The following is an 18014-nucleotide window of genomic DNA, read 5'->3' as shown; positions in this document are numbered from 1 at the left end:
AGACCAAAAAAACGAGAATACAACCATAAAAACCATACGAAAATACTGCTAAGGGGTGGCTAATTGCTGAGAAGTGAACTCCATTATTTATGCTTAGATTTCCTTCATTTTTGGTGTATGTTAAGAAGCATCTTTCCATCATACATTGCCAAGTTTCAATAAGATAGTCCAACAAACAAATGAGATACAATTCCCGAGATCAAGAGCAAGAGCCCCTCACCAGTGTCAAGGAACCTGTCTTGAGGTCTGCTCGCTCATGGAAATTTTGCTTGCGTATGGAAGCAAAAATCGACCCATCGACTGCTCGTACGTATGTGGAAAAACTCTTACGTGGACATGCTCGCAAGTAGAGGTTCCACTGTATATGTCATTGATGGCTGTTTGGTACATTCATTAAATTTTGAACTAAATAGGTGTAGCATACTAGAAAATTATTTTCCCCCAAATGCATCTCTGATTATAAAATGGGTGTCTGTGATTAAGGTTCACTTTATAAAAATTGTTTAGGAAACAGTTTTTTTTTGGCATGCATCTTAGAAGTTAAGTAAGGGATTGCTGCATGTGTATACATCTTCCTTGTTATTATTAAAGTCTTTCTTTGGTAGATGGGTTGAATTAAGCTTTGCTTTACTGTAGAATATCATCAAGAAAGATTCCTTGATGCTGGTGAGGGTTTCTTGATCCAAGGAATTTTACTGCTAAATTTAAAATTTGTGTATTGATAAGAACATAAGAATGTAGGAACACTGCAGAAGGCCTACTGGCCCATACGAGGCAGGTCCTTATCAAAACGACATCTACCTAAAGCTACTCAAGAAATAACTCCCGTACCCCTTGACACCAATCAAACCCAGCCCCTCCCACTCATATATTTGTCCAGTCTCTTCTTAAAGCTACCCAAGGTCCTAACCTCTATCACCCCACTGGGAAGACTGTTCCACGCATCTACATCTCTGTTAGAAAACCAGTACTTACCTATGTCCTTTCTAAATCTAAATTTATCCAACTTAAATCCATTATTCCTGGTTCTTACCTGGTTCGACACCCTCAGTACTTTATTAATGTCTCCCTTGTTTATGCCCGTCATCCACTTATACACTTCAATGATATCTCCCCTCATTCTACGCCTCTCCAGAGAGTGGAGATTTAAGGCTTTAAGTCTATCTTCATACGGGAGGTTCCTTACACAGTAAATCATTTTAGTCATTCTTCTCTGTATGTTCTCTAATGAGTCTATGTCCATCCTGTAGTAAGGGGACCAAAACTGAGCAGCATAATCTAAATGAGGCCTCACTAGTGATGTATAGAGCTGTAAAATAACTTTTGGACTTCTGTTACTTATACTTCTTGAGATAAATCCAAGTAATCTGTTGGCCTTGTTGCACACACTAAGGCACTGCTGTCTTGGCTTTAGATTTCTGCTTACCATGACTCCCAAGTCTTTTTCACATTCTGTATGACCAAGCTCTACTTCACCTAGATTATAGCTTCGAGGGTTATTTTCATTACCAAGGGCAAGTACCTTACACTTACTGTAGTAAATTTCATTAGTTTTAGCAATATTAGATCAAACATTTTAAGTTAATTTTACTCTTTAATTTAAAATTTGTGTGCCATGTTAATTCAGTTTTATCTTATTAATCTATAAGATAAATGAATTTATTATTATTTATAAGTTTGATTTATTTGACTGACACAGGCCATAAAGTATGGCATATATAATTCATATATTTTTTCTTACTTTAAGGTTTGTTCAATGGAAACCCCCATATTGCAAGACTATATAACTCATTCAACAAATCATATGAAGCAGTTGGTTAAAGATGCCTTTAAAAAAAGGAGTGACTCTTTGGATATTAAGAAAGATATTGAAAGTTCTGATGCAGAGAAAATCAAGTTAGAATCCAAAGACAAAGATAATTTTAAAATGGAAAAGCATAAACAAGGAGAAGACAGCAGCACAGTTCAAGATATTAATTCAGAATCAGTTGTGTTTGATTCTGTGAGTAATTCAGGTAACAACTCTCATACTCAAGTAATATCTATAAAGTTAGAAAATGTAGATGAGCCAAATACCACAAAATCAGATTCTGTCACTTGTGTTGGTGGAAAAAAAAAATTGCCCATTTTCAAACAGCTAGTGGAAACAAATGTGAATAAAACAGCTTCATTATTGGACAAGAGTAGTGATGACATAAGAGTTTTAGGTGCTGCTGAAGAGAAAACAAATATTAATGTAGATGGAGGTGAAACTTTAATGACATTACCACAAGTAATGGTGTCACAAGATGGTCAACAGTATTTAATTGGGGTCTCCTCAGATGAGATGAATAGCAATCATAGTAGCTTTACTATACTGTACAACCAATGGAAGATGAACAGTAGATATATAGGAAAGTCTCAGTAACTTGTAAAATATTGACAAATCTATGAGTCGTGTTTTATTTTTATGTACATTCTTGGACAAAAGTACTGATACTTGCCAAAACTTAACTGCAGAAGCCTGCTTAGGAGTTGGTACAGCTGTTTAGGGTGTGTAATTGTAATTTTGACTCTTGGTTAAGACTCCATGTGAAAGGAGCAAATTTTTTTAAATAAAATGCCATAAGATACTGGCAATTAAAGCAAAAAAACAAATCCTTTCACGTTCATAATTCCAATGATGTATATAAAAGTGATCTGAGAGTTTTTTATATTTTTCAGTGTGAAGTGAATTCATCTATTAATTATCCTCATTGGCTCCACTTTCCTGCACAATCCATCACCATTGGATGAGAGCTTTATTTTCTGGCTTAGTGCACAGTGTCACTACATTTTCCACAACTAATTTTTGTTATTTTTTTACAATGTCTGTCTCTCGCCAAAGCAGGGTTACCCAACAAAAAAGTGAACACCTTCACTGTCACTCATTCAGTTACTATCTTTCCAGAAGCATGCTGACATATCAATTCAGCTGACCCTCCAAACTGCAACGTCACCACCTCTCCTTCATAGTGCAAGTATTGTACTTCATACTCCAGGATTCAAGTCCAACTAACTGGTTTCCTCTGAATCCTTCATAAGTCTTACATTGCTCAAACTCCAACAGCATGTCAAATCATGAAAACCACTTACCTACTCTCATTCCTACCTAATATGTTCACACAAACCTTTTTAAGAGTTCTTAGACTAGGAATTCATGTGTATTTGCTTGATAGGATAAGAGGATATCAAATGATTTAGGTACAGAAAAACTGGATATCACATTGGTGGGAGGGGGTATGAAAGAAGTAAATGTGTTCTGATATTTGGGAGTAGACTTGTCAGCAGATGGGTTTATGAAGGCTGAGGTATACCATAAAATTGATGAAGGAAAAAAGGTGGGTGGTGTAATGAGGTATCTGTGGAGACAAAGAACATTATCAATGGAAGCAGAGAAGGGAATGTGTGAGAGTATAGTGGTACCAGCACTTATATGGGTGTGAAGTATTGGTTGTAAATGCTGCGGCAAGAAGGAGGTTGGGGGTAGTGGAGATGTTGTGTCTAAGGGCAATGTCTGGTGTAAGTATTATGCAGAGAATTTTAGTGTGGCAATTAGGAGGAGGTGTGGAGTTACTAAAAGTATTACTCATAGGGCTGAGAAGGGGTTGTTGAGGTGGTTTGGTCATTTAGAAAGGATGGAGCAAAATAGGATTACTTGAAAGGTGTGTAAATCTGTAGTGGAAGGGTAGGGGTTGTCCTAGAAAAGGATGGAGGGAAGGGGGTAAAAGAGATTTTGTATGCAAGGGGCTTGGACATACAGTAGGGATGTGTGAGTGTGTTAGATAGGAGTGAATGGAGATGAATGGTTTTTGAGACTTGACGAGCTGTTGGAGTGTGAGCAGGGTAATATCTTGTGAAGGGATTCAGGAAAACCGGTTAGCCAGATTTGAGTCCTAGAGGTGGAAAGTACAAAGGGGTTTGGGATATTGGCAGTTTGGAGAGACAACTGAACTGTCCTATCTGGGCACATCTGCAAAGACAATGATTATGTGTGAATGATGGTGAAAGTGCTTCTTTCTTTTTTAGGTCACCCTGCCTTGGTGGGAGATGGCTGACATGTTGAAAGAAAAGGATTTTTGCTTAATATTTTCATTTACTGGTTTGAACATATTAACCCTTTGACTGTCGCGGCCGTATATATACGTTTTACGAGGTGCCGTGTTTGACGTATATATACTCATAAATTCTAGCGGCTTCAAATCAAGCAGGAGAAAGCTGGTAGGCCCACATGTGAGAGAATGGGTCTGTGTGGTCAGTGTGCACCATATAAAAAAAATCCTGGAGCACGCAGTGCATAATGAGAAAAAAAAAACTCCGACCGTTTTTTTTTAATTAAAATGCCGACTTTGTGGTCTATTTTCGTATAGTATTTATGGTTGTATTCTCGTTTTCTTGGTCTCATTTGATAGAATGGAAAACATATTACAGAAATAGAGGTGATTTTGATTGATTTTACTATAAAAAGAACCTAGAAATGGAGCTCAAAGTAGGGGAAATGTTTGATTTTTGCCAATGTTCAAAAGTAAACAAATGATGCCATTGTCCAATAAATGTCCAACTAGCCATTCTAATATGCAGTCATGAATGGGTTGATGTTATTTATATAGTTATTACAGCATTGCAGTAGTCTGCATAATAGTAAGTCTAATATTTTTTGTTTGAATAAAAATTCAAAATAGAAAGCAAGAGTAATATCAGAAGGGCCTGGAGACGTGACTGATGAACAAAGAAAACGTTATTTTAGAGCCAGGAATGTCTGCATTGTTCATTCTGGACCTTATTTTGAAATTGTCATATTTTTTAGTTTTCGTGAAATTGGCCAAATTGCAAATTTCTGACCATATTATTAGGTAGTTGAAATCAGTAAATGGGCAGTTTCTTGTATTCAATCGATAGAAAAAATGAAGTTCTAAAGAAATAGCTATGAGTTTGGGCGACTGGAACAATGGAATTAGCCGAAAATAGGGCTCAAAGTGGGCGAAATCGCCGATTTGTAAACAGCGCCGAGGTCGCTAACTTCGCGAGAGCATAATTCCGTCAGTTTTCCATCAAATTTCGTTTTTTTGGTGTCATTACAATTGGGAAAAGATTCTCTATCATTTCATAAGAAAAAATAATTTTTTTTTTTTTAAATTTTGCGACACCAGGAGACACCTCAGGATTGGGGGTTGCGACAGTCAAAGGGTTAAATGAACTCAGTGTTGTCACACTGAATTTTTTTTTTTTTTTTTAGAAAGGTGAAGGATTACTTTAAGAAACTTACATGGAAAGATACAAGAGAACGAGAAAGCTCAAAGGAAATAAAGAACCTGTTGTCATCAAATTGAATGGATGCTGTGAAGGTTGAGAAAATAAAGCGAGCTATCATGCATTTCTTCAGGTGGGTACAACCAATAAAAATAACCATTGCTAATAAAAAGGAAATCCTTGATACTTTCAGATAGTTGATACTAACTGGTTTACAGTCCAGTTAAGCGTCCTTTACTGCGCTAATTTTTGTACCAGTAGGCACATATACTCCTCTCACTGTTATTTTTTACTATGTTATGAACATTTTTCATATCTGCCCTGTCACTTGTGAAGAGTCTATTGGTCTGTCCTGTCTGTCAAAGAGCACGCAGAATTTTTTTCTGACATCGTCACTGCTCTAACACCCTTACTTTATTTTCCCTCCTTGCTGTTGGACCCACCTTTGACACAGACTGCCTCTTCACCTTATTGACAGCAACTGATTTATTACACAAACTTTGATAATCCTTCCTTTCGCACTCCTCACAGCCCTTCCTAACTTTACCTTTGTTGTCCTCTCCACACTGCCCTGCCTGCGCTGCCCTGCAGCGCTGTATAGCCCTAGTAGGTTTAGCGCTTCTTTTTTATTATAATAATGATGCCCTGTCACTTAACACCTATGGTAGGAAATGTTATTAGTTTCTATTGCTGTACTCTTTATTTCTGATCCTTCTATATAACATCCCCACCTTTCCTGTAGACTGCAGGCACTGCAGTCTGCAATCTACTCACAAGCCAATAGCACATCCATTAAAAACCACTTGTCTCCATGCACTCCTGTCTAACACACTCTCACAAGCCTGCTGGATGCTCAATCCCCTAAAATTCAAAAAGCCTCTATTAAGCCTTTGCATTGATACAAGGAATTAAAACTTTGACACATAGGTCTGCATTTTTTTTTTTTTTAACAAACCGGCCGTATTCCACCAAGGCAGGGTGGCCCAAAAAGAAAAACGAAACTTTATCTTTTTAAATTTAGTAATTTATACAAGAGAATGGGTTACTAGTCCCTTGCCCCTGGCATTTTAGTCGCTTCTTACAACACGCAGGGCTTACGGAGGAAGAATTCTGTTCCACTTCCGCATGGAGATAAGAGGAAATAAACAAGACAAAGAACCAGAAAGAAAATAGCAGAAAACCCAGATGGGTGTGTATATATATGCCTGTACATGTATGTGTAGTGTGACCTAAGTGTAAGTAGAAATAGCAAGACGTACCTGTAATCTTGCATATTTATGAGACAGACAAAAGACACCAGCAATCCTACCATCACGTAAAACAATTACAGGCTTTTGTTTTATACTCACTTGGCAGGACGATAGTACCTCCCTGGGTGGTTGCTGTCTACCAACCTACTACCATAATAGGTATGCATATGCCTCATATAATTTTCCTGAATTTGTCAGATCTCTTTGTGAACATCGGTTGTTCCATTACTCACAGTGACTTGTGCACTAATTCAATTTAGTGAGTGAATACTTTTTTATACCATTGATTTTGTGAGAGAAGCAAATTGACTGCTGCCCATTCCTTTATTACTCTCTCCCTTGGTTATACTGACTGTCAGAGAAAATTAGTTCCCTGTTATGAATGGAAAGCACTTGACTTTGCATTCACAGTGACGATGGAACGTTGGCTCTCGATGGTAATGAATGCACTAGGGTTGGTTGCCCGAAGATAACAGCAGCACAGTTCCACAGTAAATTCTGAGTTCGCAGGAATGGATAAGTGAATGTGGCTGCTGTCTTCCACTTTCGAGACTTGAATTCTGTAATGAGTCAGCCCATCTCTAGTATGCTTCACAGTACAGTGTCTTCTTCAGCTGACTAAAGTGCAGCTAGATCTGGTCTGAAGAAGAAGAGCTGAGGATGACATGCCCTACCTCACTCCAGCCAAATACCAGATAAAGGTATTGCTACCAGGAAGAAATACCTTAACCCATACCAGAAAATTATGTAGACACCTGCAGCTACAAACATACCCAAATAATGACACTACTTATGATCACTCTAGGCCTGCCAATCATGGGTCCAGTTGCTGGGGGAATCTCATGAATTCTGGAAATAAACTTAACAAAAGAAATATTTACATCAAACTCCACATCATATAGAGAAGGCCCAGGCAAGGAGCTGTCATCCCCATATAATGAGAATGGAGATGTAGAGGTGGAAGGTCCAGTTGGCTCGCCTGCTTGTGAAGTTCATAATGCAGTCTTCTTAGAGAGACTTCAAGCACCATTCAAGGAAGAGAACTTTACTCTGTCCCCATGCAGCTTAAATGTTGTCGATTGTATTCCTGAGATTGTAGGCCTTCCACCACACAAATGTTGGCCCATGGGGTCTGTCAGTGCCCTCCAGCAGCTGGGAAAAGCTCCTCTGAAATTAACAGGCCCTTAAATGCTGAAAAAGCTTCCTGATAAAGAGGCTGATCCACCGACGTGTTAGAGGGAAGGAATATGATCATCACATGTGGGTTAACACATTCTAGGTGTTAAGGGTGAAAAGGGACATTGTTAAGAACAATCAGCACCTTCAGTGGTAAGTTAAACTCTTAGCACAGCTTGCCACCACAATGAAATGTACAGTGGACCCTTGGTTATTGGCCGTTCCTGTTATCAGCCAATTCGGTGATCGGCCAGTTTTTCGGCTCCCGGAGATCGGCTGTTTCGGACACGTCCATCTGCCAACTGGAGTCACATGTGTGTCAGTTTGGCTGTGTCTTTCGATGCGTGAGGAAGCTTCTGCTCATACATCCAAACATTTCACTTGTTTTCCTTTTTTTTTTTTTTTTGCAGTGCAACTGCGAAATAAGTAACCATGGCTCCAAAGAAAGTTCCTAGTAAAGTTCCTGTGGTAAAGAAAGTGAGAAACACCATGGAATTTAAGCATGAAGTGTAGCAGGCATGCAGAGAGTGTAGCAGGCATGCAGAGAGTGTAGTAGGCATGCAGAGAGTGTAGTAGGCATGCAGGGAGTGTAGCAGGTATGCAGAGAGTGTAGTAGGCATGCAGGGAGTGTAGCAGGCATGCAGTGAGTGTAGCAGGCATGCAGGGAGTGTAGCAGGTATGCAGGAAGTGTAGCAGGCATGCAGAGAGTGTAGTAGGCATGCAGGGAGTGTAGCAGGTATGCAGGGAGTGTAGCAGGCATGCAGAGAGTGTAGTAGGCATGCAGGGAGTGTAGCAGGCATGCAGTGAGTGTAGCAGGCATGCAGGGAGTGTAGCAGGTATGCAGGAAGTGTAGCAGGCATGCAGGGAGTGTAACAGGCATGCAGGGAGTGTAGCAGGCATGCAGAGAGTGTAGCAGGCATGCAGGGAGTGTAGCAGGCATGCAGGAGTGTAACAGGCATGCAGGCAGTGTAGCAGGCATGGAGGAAGTGTAGCAGGCATGCAAGGAGTGTAACAGGCATGCAGGGAGTGTAACAGGCAAACAGGTAGTGTAGCAGGCATGCAGGGAGTGTAGCAGGCATGCAGGGAGTGTAGCAGGCATGCAGGGAGTGTAGCAGGCATGCAGGAAGTGTAGCAGGCATGCAAGGAGTGTAGCAGACATGCAGGAAGTGTAACAGGCATGCAGGGAGTGTAGCAGGCATGCAAGGAGTGTAACAGGCATGCAGGGAGTGTAACAGGCATGCAGGGAGTGTAGCAGACATGCAGGAAGTGTAACAGGCATGCAGAGTGTGTAGCAGGCATGCAGAGAGTGTAGCAGGCATGCAGGGAGTGTAGCAGGCATGCAGGGAGTGTAGCAGGCATGCAAGGAGTGTAATAGGCATGCAGGGAGTGTAGGAGGCATGCTGGGAGTGTAGCAGACATGCAGGAAGTGTAGGAGCTTATGGAGCGGATTACGCCGATAACCAAGGGTCCACTGTATAAACCAGTCTTGAAAAATTTGGCCTGTCATCCATTCCTTCTTGTTTTGCAGTTCAGTATACAGGCATCATGTTCTTACTCTAGCCCTTTCAATGCACGTGGGTTGAAGGAATGGTACATAAGCAGTGGCTTGAACTTAGAATCTCCTGCAATGATGCTACTTTGTAGGACACTCAGCCTATCCTTTGCTTCCTTGAACTCACTTGGGCATTACTTTTGATTGTAGCAGAGCAAAGATTTATTTTCCTGTAGTTCTAATCTTCTGCATACACTGGCAGTATTGTCTCCAGCTTCAACAAGAGGTAGATACTTAACATTAAGGAATGTAGGATACATTACAGAGCTAATATTTTCAGCATTCTTTTTCAGTTGAACAAATGGTTGACTAACTCAAAAGCAGGTAGCCCTTTACCAGCATCAGAATGAATAAAAATCTGCTTTATCTTTCAGGGTTAATAAAGTCCTTTTGTGCTTCTTTGATGAGCTAGGGACCATGGTAGGGGATGATTTAGTAGAATGCTGAAAAGTCATAAACTGGAGACCGCAACTGCAGATATGTAAAGAAAGTCTTCCGAAGAAGTTGAAACATGAACTTTACCATGTCGTGGCTCCCACAATGCCCCACACAAAAGCGTACAGCACAGTGTCCACTGGCTCCCATTGCATAAGAGTGAATTTATAATGCATTTAGGAAATTACTGCTGCATATGAATGTATTCTCATAAACAGAAGCTGCATAAAGTGGGAGGAAACCTCTATCTTATAAAAACCTCATTGGCACTTTGTGAATATAAGAATAATTATAAAGACTGATAGACAACAGTATAAAGTATAGTACCTCTCAAGAGAGGCACCTGGATGTCAGTGAGTGGCTCTTGATCAAAGGAACTGGACTTGAAATCACCTCTCCAGGATTGAGCTTGATTGCCTCCCATTTCCCACGTGCTATATGACCCATATTAGTTTAGCACTTTCACCTCATTAAAAATAAAATGTATGTGTAGTTAAACTGCTCTTAGTCACTGATGCCAGTGAAACATTCTTGATTCAAGGCACTGAAGCTACCCTTCAGTTCCTTGGATCAGACCTGATTGCCTCTCATTCCTTATTCCCTAGACACTACGACCCCTATGGGTTTAGTGCTATCATGTAAATATAATAAAATCTTAATAATCACTGCCATTTTGTGATATGTATAGTAGGTTAATAATTTTCAGCCTACTTGAGATTTCTGTTTAATTAAGGAAAATTTTTGAATTGCCGTATTCATTGTATAAAATAACAGGGCAGTAAGTATGCTTGGTATCTGGGGTACCGATAGACTGTTGATGAAGAGGGAAAGTGGCTTAATAAGTAATAAGAATTTTGTGCTACCATTGTAGCATAAGGTTTATTTATTTATTTGGTTTATAAGGCATTGTGCTGTATTAATTTTATGTTGATAATTATTGAAAAAAAATATTGTTTGAATTATAAGCATATAAATGTCCAATACAGCTTCTTATTTACGGTTCAGATCATTCAATAAACAATGAAAAGATATTGTATATAAAATAACTTCATACAGTAAAGTTACTTTTTATGGCTTAAAACAGGATTGCTTCATTGTTAAAAGGTATAACATATTGAGAGTAAAGGTAGATTTTTAAATTTGAAGTTTTCCTGCCAAAAAATTAGGTTAGTAACAAGTGTAAATGAATGTTAGTAGTATGCTGGTATAAATGTTAGTTACATACATATTATGTACAGCAAGTAACATACCAGTATGAATATAATGCTGTTGTATGAATATTAGTAACATGCTTGTCTTTAGATAATTTAACTGGATATGTGAGTGGCAACTCACAGAATAGATGGGGGTTTGAACTACCAGTTTTATGACTAGCTTCCAATGAGTTCCAATCCTATCTGCTCTGAGAGTTGTTTACAGTTGTGGGTGGTGCATTTAGTTTTTTGACAGGGCTGGGACAATACTAAATTTTTTGCTGATTCTGATGCTTAGTTTAAGGCCATCACTACCAATACTAATACCATTAAAATTAGACAGTACCCTCCATTACAGGAGGGTGCCGTTTTACAGCGCTTTGCTTTACGGTGTTTCACGAACACTACGGTTTTCATTTATACCCATTCTTCACTTATTCAGACTTCCTACATTAAATATATTCACAACTCACTGTAAGCTAAGGACAAAAATATTTGAAAATAAGTAATGCGTGTACTGTATATACATTTTTTAGGCCTAGCTCTATTGCTCACTTAATATATGATAGTGTAAACATGTTATCAGGCTTTTATATGCATTTGAAATTAAAAAAAAAATGTTTCACTTTACAGCAATTTTTGCTTCACAGCATTAGCCTGAATCTATCCTGCTGTGTAAGCGGGGCCCTCCTGTGCTTAGTTTTAGACTGATATCAGTACCATCAAAATTACTTGACACTGATACTTTGGCACCCCAAGTTTTCATTTTTTTTTTTTTTGTATTAAAACAAGATCAATGTGTGAAATTCATAACTTTTTATATACATATATAGTTTTTAATAATGTCCAGATAGTACAGTTCTTACAGACCATTATATACATGTAGTATATCCTTTAAGAGTAATTGTTGAATTTTGAATGTATGGTTAGTTTATAGGTATTCATAATAAAAGAGTCTGTGATGAAACTGTGATATATTTTTAATAAATTATACATATTGTATAAACCTCAGTGTTTCAATGACCTTGGATTCTCAAAATTTACTTAACTACATTAGGCTTTTTCTGATAACTTTTTAACACACTACAGCTGTCCTCTTTTTATATATGGTGAAAAGCTATTTTCAGTAATACAATGCTGTACAACCCTAGTAGGTATAGCACTTCTTTTAGATTGTAATAATAATCAGTGACACAATTTTTTCTTTTACAATATATGGTCATTTTATCTCTTTTATGACTCAGAAGTGTGTAATGTTTACAGGTTTTGATGGTATCCCTTTTGTGGGATTTTTTGATGTATCAAGGTAAAGTCACTTGTGGAGCAACAGTTGTGCACAGATTAAGATGATGTTTCACCACAAGTGTCTTCAGTCCGAATACAGAGACAGCTAGAACAAGTAGTACAGTATATACTGTATACTGTAGTAGGAAAAGATGAGGTAATATAAAGAATAAATAAAAGGATGGAGTATACCTGGAAAGGGCTGTAGGGATCAACACCCCCGTGGCCCAGTCTGGGACCAGGCCTCGTGGTGGATCAGGGTCTGATCAACCACGCTTTTACTGCTGGCCGCATGTAAACTGACATACATACCACAGCCCAGTTGATCCAGCGCCTTCTTGAAGACAGCCAGGGGTCTATTGGTAATCTCCCTTATGTAAGATTTGGGACTATACTCTCTGGGATTTTCCAAGTGTATAATATCATGTATCTTTCTTGCCTGCATTCCAAGGAGTACAGGTCAAGGGCCTTCAACCGTTCCCAGTAATTTAGGTGCTTTATGGAACTTATGCTTGCAGGGAAAGTTCTCTGTATAATCTCCAAATTTCCCCTGCCTTAAAAGAGGTCATTAGTGTATACAGCAATATTTCAGCCTAGAGAGAACAAGTGATTTGAAGAGAAACATCATTGGCTTGGTATCCCTAGTTTTGAATATTCTTATCCATCCTATCATTTTCCTAGCAGATGTGGTAGATACATTATTGTGATCTTTGAAAGTGAGATTCTCTGATGTTACCATTCCCAGGTTCTTCACATTAGTTTATTGCTCTATTGTGTGACTGGAATTTATTATATACCCAATACAGTTTTTATTTCCTTGAGTTTTCCATAGCGGAGTAATTGAAATTTGTCTTCAATGAACTTCATATTATTTTCTGATGCCCATTTAAAGACTTGGTTAATGTCTGCTTGGAGATTTGCAGTGTCCTTGATGGATGACACTGTCATGAAATTCTGGTGTTGCCAGCAAAGGAGATGTAAGCAATGGTGCTGTGGCTTACATCTTTATGTCAGATATGAGGATGAGGAAAAGGTTGGGGGGCAAGTGCTATAACTTGTGGAACAGAGCTTTTCACTGTGGCCTCCTCTGACTTCACTCTGTTTACTATTATTCTTTGTGTTCTACAGCCTCACCTCGCTTACCGATGGAGTTCCGTTCCTAAGACCACGTCGGTAAACAAATTCGTCGCTAATCGAGGAATCGCCCCTTACTAACACTTCAAAAGTGTCACCACCCAAAATTAAAACATTCACTTTTATGTTTGCTGGGAAATTCCTTTCAATCTGTTTATCATTAATGGCAATACAACACGAAATAGGTCAATGACTTACTTCCGAGATATTCCAGGAAACACATGCATAGCTGATTACTTGGATTTTTTTTTTTTTTTTTTTTTTTTTTTTTTTTTTTTTTTTTTGAGAAAATTGCACTTCTTTTACTCTTTGCATAGGATAAGAGTGATCTATAGTTACCCTTCCAGCGCATAGCGTGTAAAGTTTTCTGTAATGGTCACGGTCACTTTTTTTTTTTATCCCTCCTCGCCCTCCACCCTTCAATACCCCTCTATGTAATGTCAGTTTTTATCCATTTGGGCATCTTTATCATGCTTCTATGGTATTTATGCTATACCTAATATTATACTGGAATAAATATGATAGGTAGATAACCTTCATTGATAGTAATAGTATAATTATACAATATTTTATATGGGCAATCATGATTTACTGAGACTGTTCGCTTCTCCTTCTGCTATAGCTCCACCCACTTAGTAACGATGCCAAATGGTGAATTAAATATGTATATTAGAAAGAAACAATAAAATAAAAATGAAACTCCAACTTAATTTTAATTTGCATAACTCTTATACATCTATGGTTTACATTTTAATTGTAACTCATTCTCTATCATCCATAAATGCCCTCAACTCATTAAGTATTAATTGTGGCATGCTTGTGTCAGATGCCAGACACAGGTATGGTAGAATTGTGGACAGTGGAGTCAGAGTGCACATGCTGTGGATTCCATCTCACATTGGTCTTCAGATGCATGATAGAATGATGAATTGGCTAAGCTGTATGCTTTCAAAGAGGGAGTAGATTACAATCTTGGGTTGTCACTTAGCAGTTTGAGAACAATATGAAAAGAACTTCAACAGAATTTTATTGACTTAAGACTCAGGGAGATTGACACCAGTCAGTCCATCTATCATCAATCTATCATGCAGGAGGAGCCACATGTCTATGGTGCATCCAACAAAATAAGCAGATTCTTGGATGTCATTACTGCCCGGCTCCAGCTGGATTACAAGTATGTTTGCGAGGTTAAATCGCCACCACCAGATGTAGACCAACCGAAATGTAAACTTACCCAGATGGACTATTGTCACACCTTGCGTCATTATGTGCTGGAATGCAATAAAATTAATGAATTCAGAGACAACTCACTCAGAAATATTAAAAAAATGGCAAAGTATTTTATTCACAGTGGTATCTTACTAACCATTCTAGAAAAATACCCTGACTTAGCTCACTTTAAATAAAGTATTACCATGTGTGTGTGTGTACTCACCTAGTTGTGGTTGCAGGGGTCGAGTCACAGCTCCTGGCCCTGCCTCTTCACTGGCTGCTACTGGATCACACTTCCTGCTCTGTGAGCTTTATCATACCTCTTCTTAAAGCTATGTATGGATCCTGCCTCCACTACATCGCTTCCCAGACTATTCCACTTCCTGAGAACTCTGTGACTGAAGAAATATTTCCTAACATCCTTGTGATTCATCTGAGTCTTCAACTTCCAACTGTGACCCCTTGTTGTTGTGTCCCATCTCTGGTACATTCTGTCTCTGTCCACCTTGTCGATTCCTCTCAGTATTTCATATGTCATTATCATATCCCCCTATCTCTCCTATGTTCCAGTGTCGTCAGGTCAATTTCCCTTAACCTCTCCTCATAGGAAATACCCCTTAGCCCCGGGACTAGTCTTGTTGCAAACCTTTGCACTTTCTCTAGTTTCCTTATGTGCTTGGCTAGGTGTGGGTTCCAAACTGGTGCTGCATACTCCAATATGGGCCTAACGTACACAGCATACAAGGTACTGAATGATTCCTTATTACGATGTCGGAATGCTGTTCTTAGGTTTGCTAGGCGCCCGTATGCTGCAGCAGTTATTTGGTTGATGTGCGCCTCAGGATATGTGCCCAGTGTTATAGTCAACCCAAGATCTTTTTCCTTGAGTGAGGTTTATAGTCTCTGGCCCCCTAGACTGTACTTTGTCTACAGTCTTCTTTGCCCTTCCCCAATCTTCATGACTTTGCATTTGGTGGGGTTGAACTCCAGGAGCCAGTTGCTGGACAAGGCCTGCAGCTTGTCCAGACCTCTCTGTACTTCTATCTGTTCCTCTTCTGACTGAGTTCTTCTCATCAACTTCACATCACCTGCAAACAGGGACACTTTGGAGTCCATTCCTTTCGTCACGTCATTTACAAATACCAGAAACAGCACCCGTCCTAGGACTGACCCCTGTGGAGCCCTGCTCGTCACAGGCGCCCACTCTGACACTTCGCCACGTACCATGACTCGCTGTTGTCTTCATGACAGGTATTCCCTGATCCATTGTAGTGCCTTCCCTGTTATCCCTGCCTGGTCCTCCAGCTTTTGCACTAATCTCTTGTGTGGAACTGTGTCAAATGCCTTCTTACAGTCCAAGAAAATGCAATCTACCCAACCCTCTCTTGTTTTACTGCTGTCACCCTGTCATAGAACTCCAGTAGGTTTGTGACACAGGATTTCCCATCCCTAAAACCATGCTGGCTGTTGTTGATAAGCTCATTTCTTTCTAGGTGATCAACCACTCTTCTCCTGATAATCTTCTCCATTACTTCGCATACTATACACATCAGTGACATTGGTCTGTAGTTTAATGATTCGTGTCTGCTTTTTTAAAAATTGGGATTACATTTGCTGTCTTCCATACCTCAAGTAGTTGCCCCGTTTCGATAGATGTACTGAATATTGTTATTACGGGTACACATACCACCTCCGTTCCCTCTCTCAGGACCCATGGAGAGATGTTATCTGGCCCCATTGCCCTTGAGGTATCTTGATTTCTTAGCAGCCTCTTCAAGTGTTGTGTCCAACACTTGATGGTGTATCCCACCTCTCTGTCTTTTTGGAGTCCCTTCTGTCTCCTCTGTGAACACTTTGAATCTCATGTTGAGCTCCTCACATACTTCGGGGTAGTTTCTTGTGATCTCTCCCCCTTCCATCCTCAGCCTGGTTAACTGGTCCTTGACTGTCGTTTTCCTCCTGACGTGGCTATACAAAAGCTTCGGGTCAGATATGGTTTTCGCTGCTATGTAATTTTCATATTGGTTTTGTGTGTGTGTGTATGTGTGTACTCACCTAATTGTGGTTGCTGGGGTCGAGACTCAGCTCCTGGCCCTGCCTCTTCACTGATCGCTACAAGGTTCTCTCTCTCTCTGCTCCCTGAGCTTTGTCATACCTCGTCTTAAAGCTATGTATGGTTCCTGCTTCCACTACATCACTTGCTAGACTATTTCACTTCCTGACAACTCTATGACTGAAGAAATACTTCCTAACATCCCTGTGACTTGTCTGAGTCTTGAGCTTCCAATTGTGACCCCTTGTTGCAGTGTCCCCTCTCTGGAACATCCTGTCTCTGTCCTCCTTATCTATACTCAGTCTGTGGTCTTCTTTGCCCTTCCCCAGTCTTCATGACTTTGCATTTGGCAGGGTTGAATTCGAGAAGCCAGTTGCTGGACCACATGTTCAGCCTGTCCAGGTCTCTTTGTAGTCCTACCTGATCCTCATCTGATATGATTCTCCTCATTAACTTCACATCATCTGCGAACAGGGACACTTCTGAGTCTATCCCTTCCATCATGTCATTTACATATAATAAAAATAGCACTGGTCCTAGGACTGACCCTATGGGACTCCGCTCGTCACAGGCACCCACTGTGATACCTCATCACGTGCCATGACCCGTTGCCTCCCTTTCAGGTATTCTCTGATCCATTGCAGTGCCCTTCCTGTTATACGCACCTGATCCTCCAGCTTCTGCACTAATCTCTTGTGAGGAACTGCGTCGAAGGCCTTCCTGCAGTCCAAGAAAATGCAATCAACTCGCCCTTCTCTCTCGTGTCTTCTGTTACTTTGTCATAAAACTCCAGAAGGTTTGTGACACAGGATTTGCCTTCCATGAATCCGTGCTGGTTGTCATTTATAATCTTTTTCGGTTCTAGGTGCTCCACCACTCCTGATAATCTCCATGACTGCATACCATACACGTCAGTGACACTGGTCTGTAGTTTAGGGCCTCGTTTCTGTCTCCTTTCTTAAAAATGGGGACTACATTTTCCATTTTCCATACCTCAGGTAGTTGCCCAATTTCGAGGGATGTGTTGAAGATAGTGGTTAGTGGGACACACAACATGTCTGCTCCTTCTCTAAGGACCCACGGGGAGATGTCCGGTCCCATCACCTTTGAGGTATCAAGGTCACGTAGCAGCTTCTGCACCTCCTCCTCAGTTGTGTGTATGTCATCCAACACTTGTTGATATATTCTCTGTTGGTGTTCCTCTCTGTGCTGTCTTCCCAGAGCCCTTCCTATCTCTACTGTAAATACTTAGTTGAATCTCGTGTTGAGCTCCTCACATACCTCTTGATCGTTTCTTGTGAGTTCCCCGTCTTCTTTCCTCAGTCTGATCACCTGGTTTTTGACTGTTGTCTTCCTCCTAATGTGGCTATACAGCAGTTATGGGTCAGACTTGACTTTCGATGCTATGTTGTTTTTGTACTGTCGTTGGGCCTCCATCCTAATCTGCGCATACTCGT

The 18014-nt window shown here is 40.0% G+C and overlaps 1 protein-coding gene across 6 annotated transcripts in view; it reads left to right on the top strand.

Moving 5' to 3' along the window:
• LOC128685741 (zinc finger protein 39) overlaps positions 1–11880 on the top strand; it is a 127896-nt gene extending 116016 nt beyond the window's left edge. For 2 of the 6 annotated variants that reach the window (XM_070083376.1, XM_070083382.1), the window contains exon 14: positions 1748–5225. In XM_070083376.1, the coding sequence (XP_069939477.1) occupies positions 1748–2407 (660 nt within the window). In that variant the 3' untranslated portion in view covers positions 2408–5225. Of the gene's footprint in view, positions 1–1747; positions 5226–5254 lie in introns of those variants that run through there. The other 4 variants (XR_011391790.1, XM_070083397.1, XM_070083388.1 and 1 more) reach the window with 4 other exon arrangements.
• Positions 11881–18014: the final 6134 nt, after the last annotated feature.

This window comes from Cherax quadricarinatus, chromosome 1 (genome assembly GCF_038502225.1).
Source record: "Cherax quadricarinatus isolate ZL_2023a chromosome 1, ASM3850222v1, whole genome shotgun sequence".
NCBI classification, from domain to species: Eukaryota; Metazoa; Arthropoda; class Malacostraca; order Decapoda; family Parastacidae; genus Cherax; species Cherax quadricarinatus.
The sequence above is the reverse complement of the archived record's forward strand: the minus strand, read 5'-3'. Positions and strand labels throughout refer to the sequence as shown.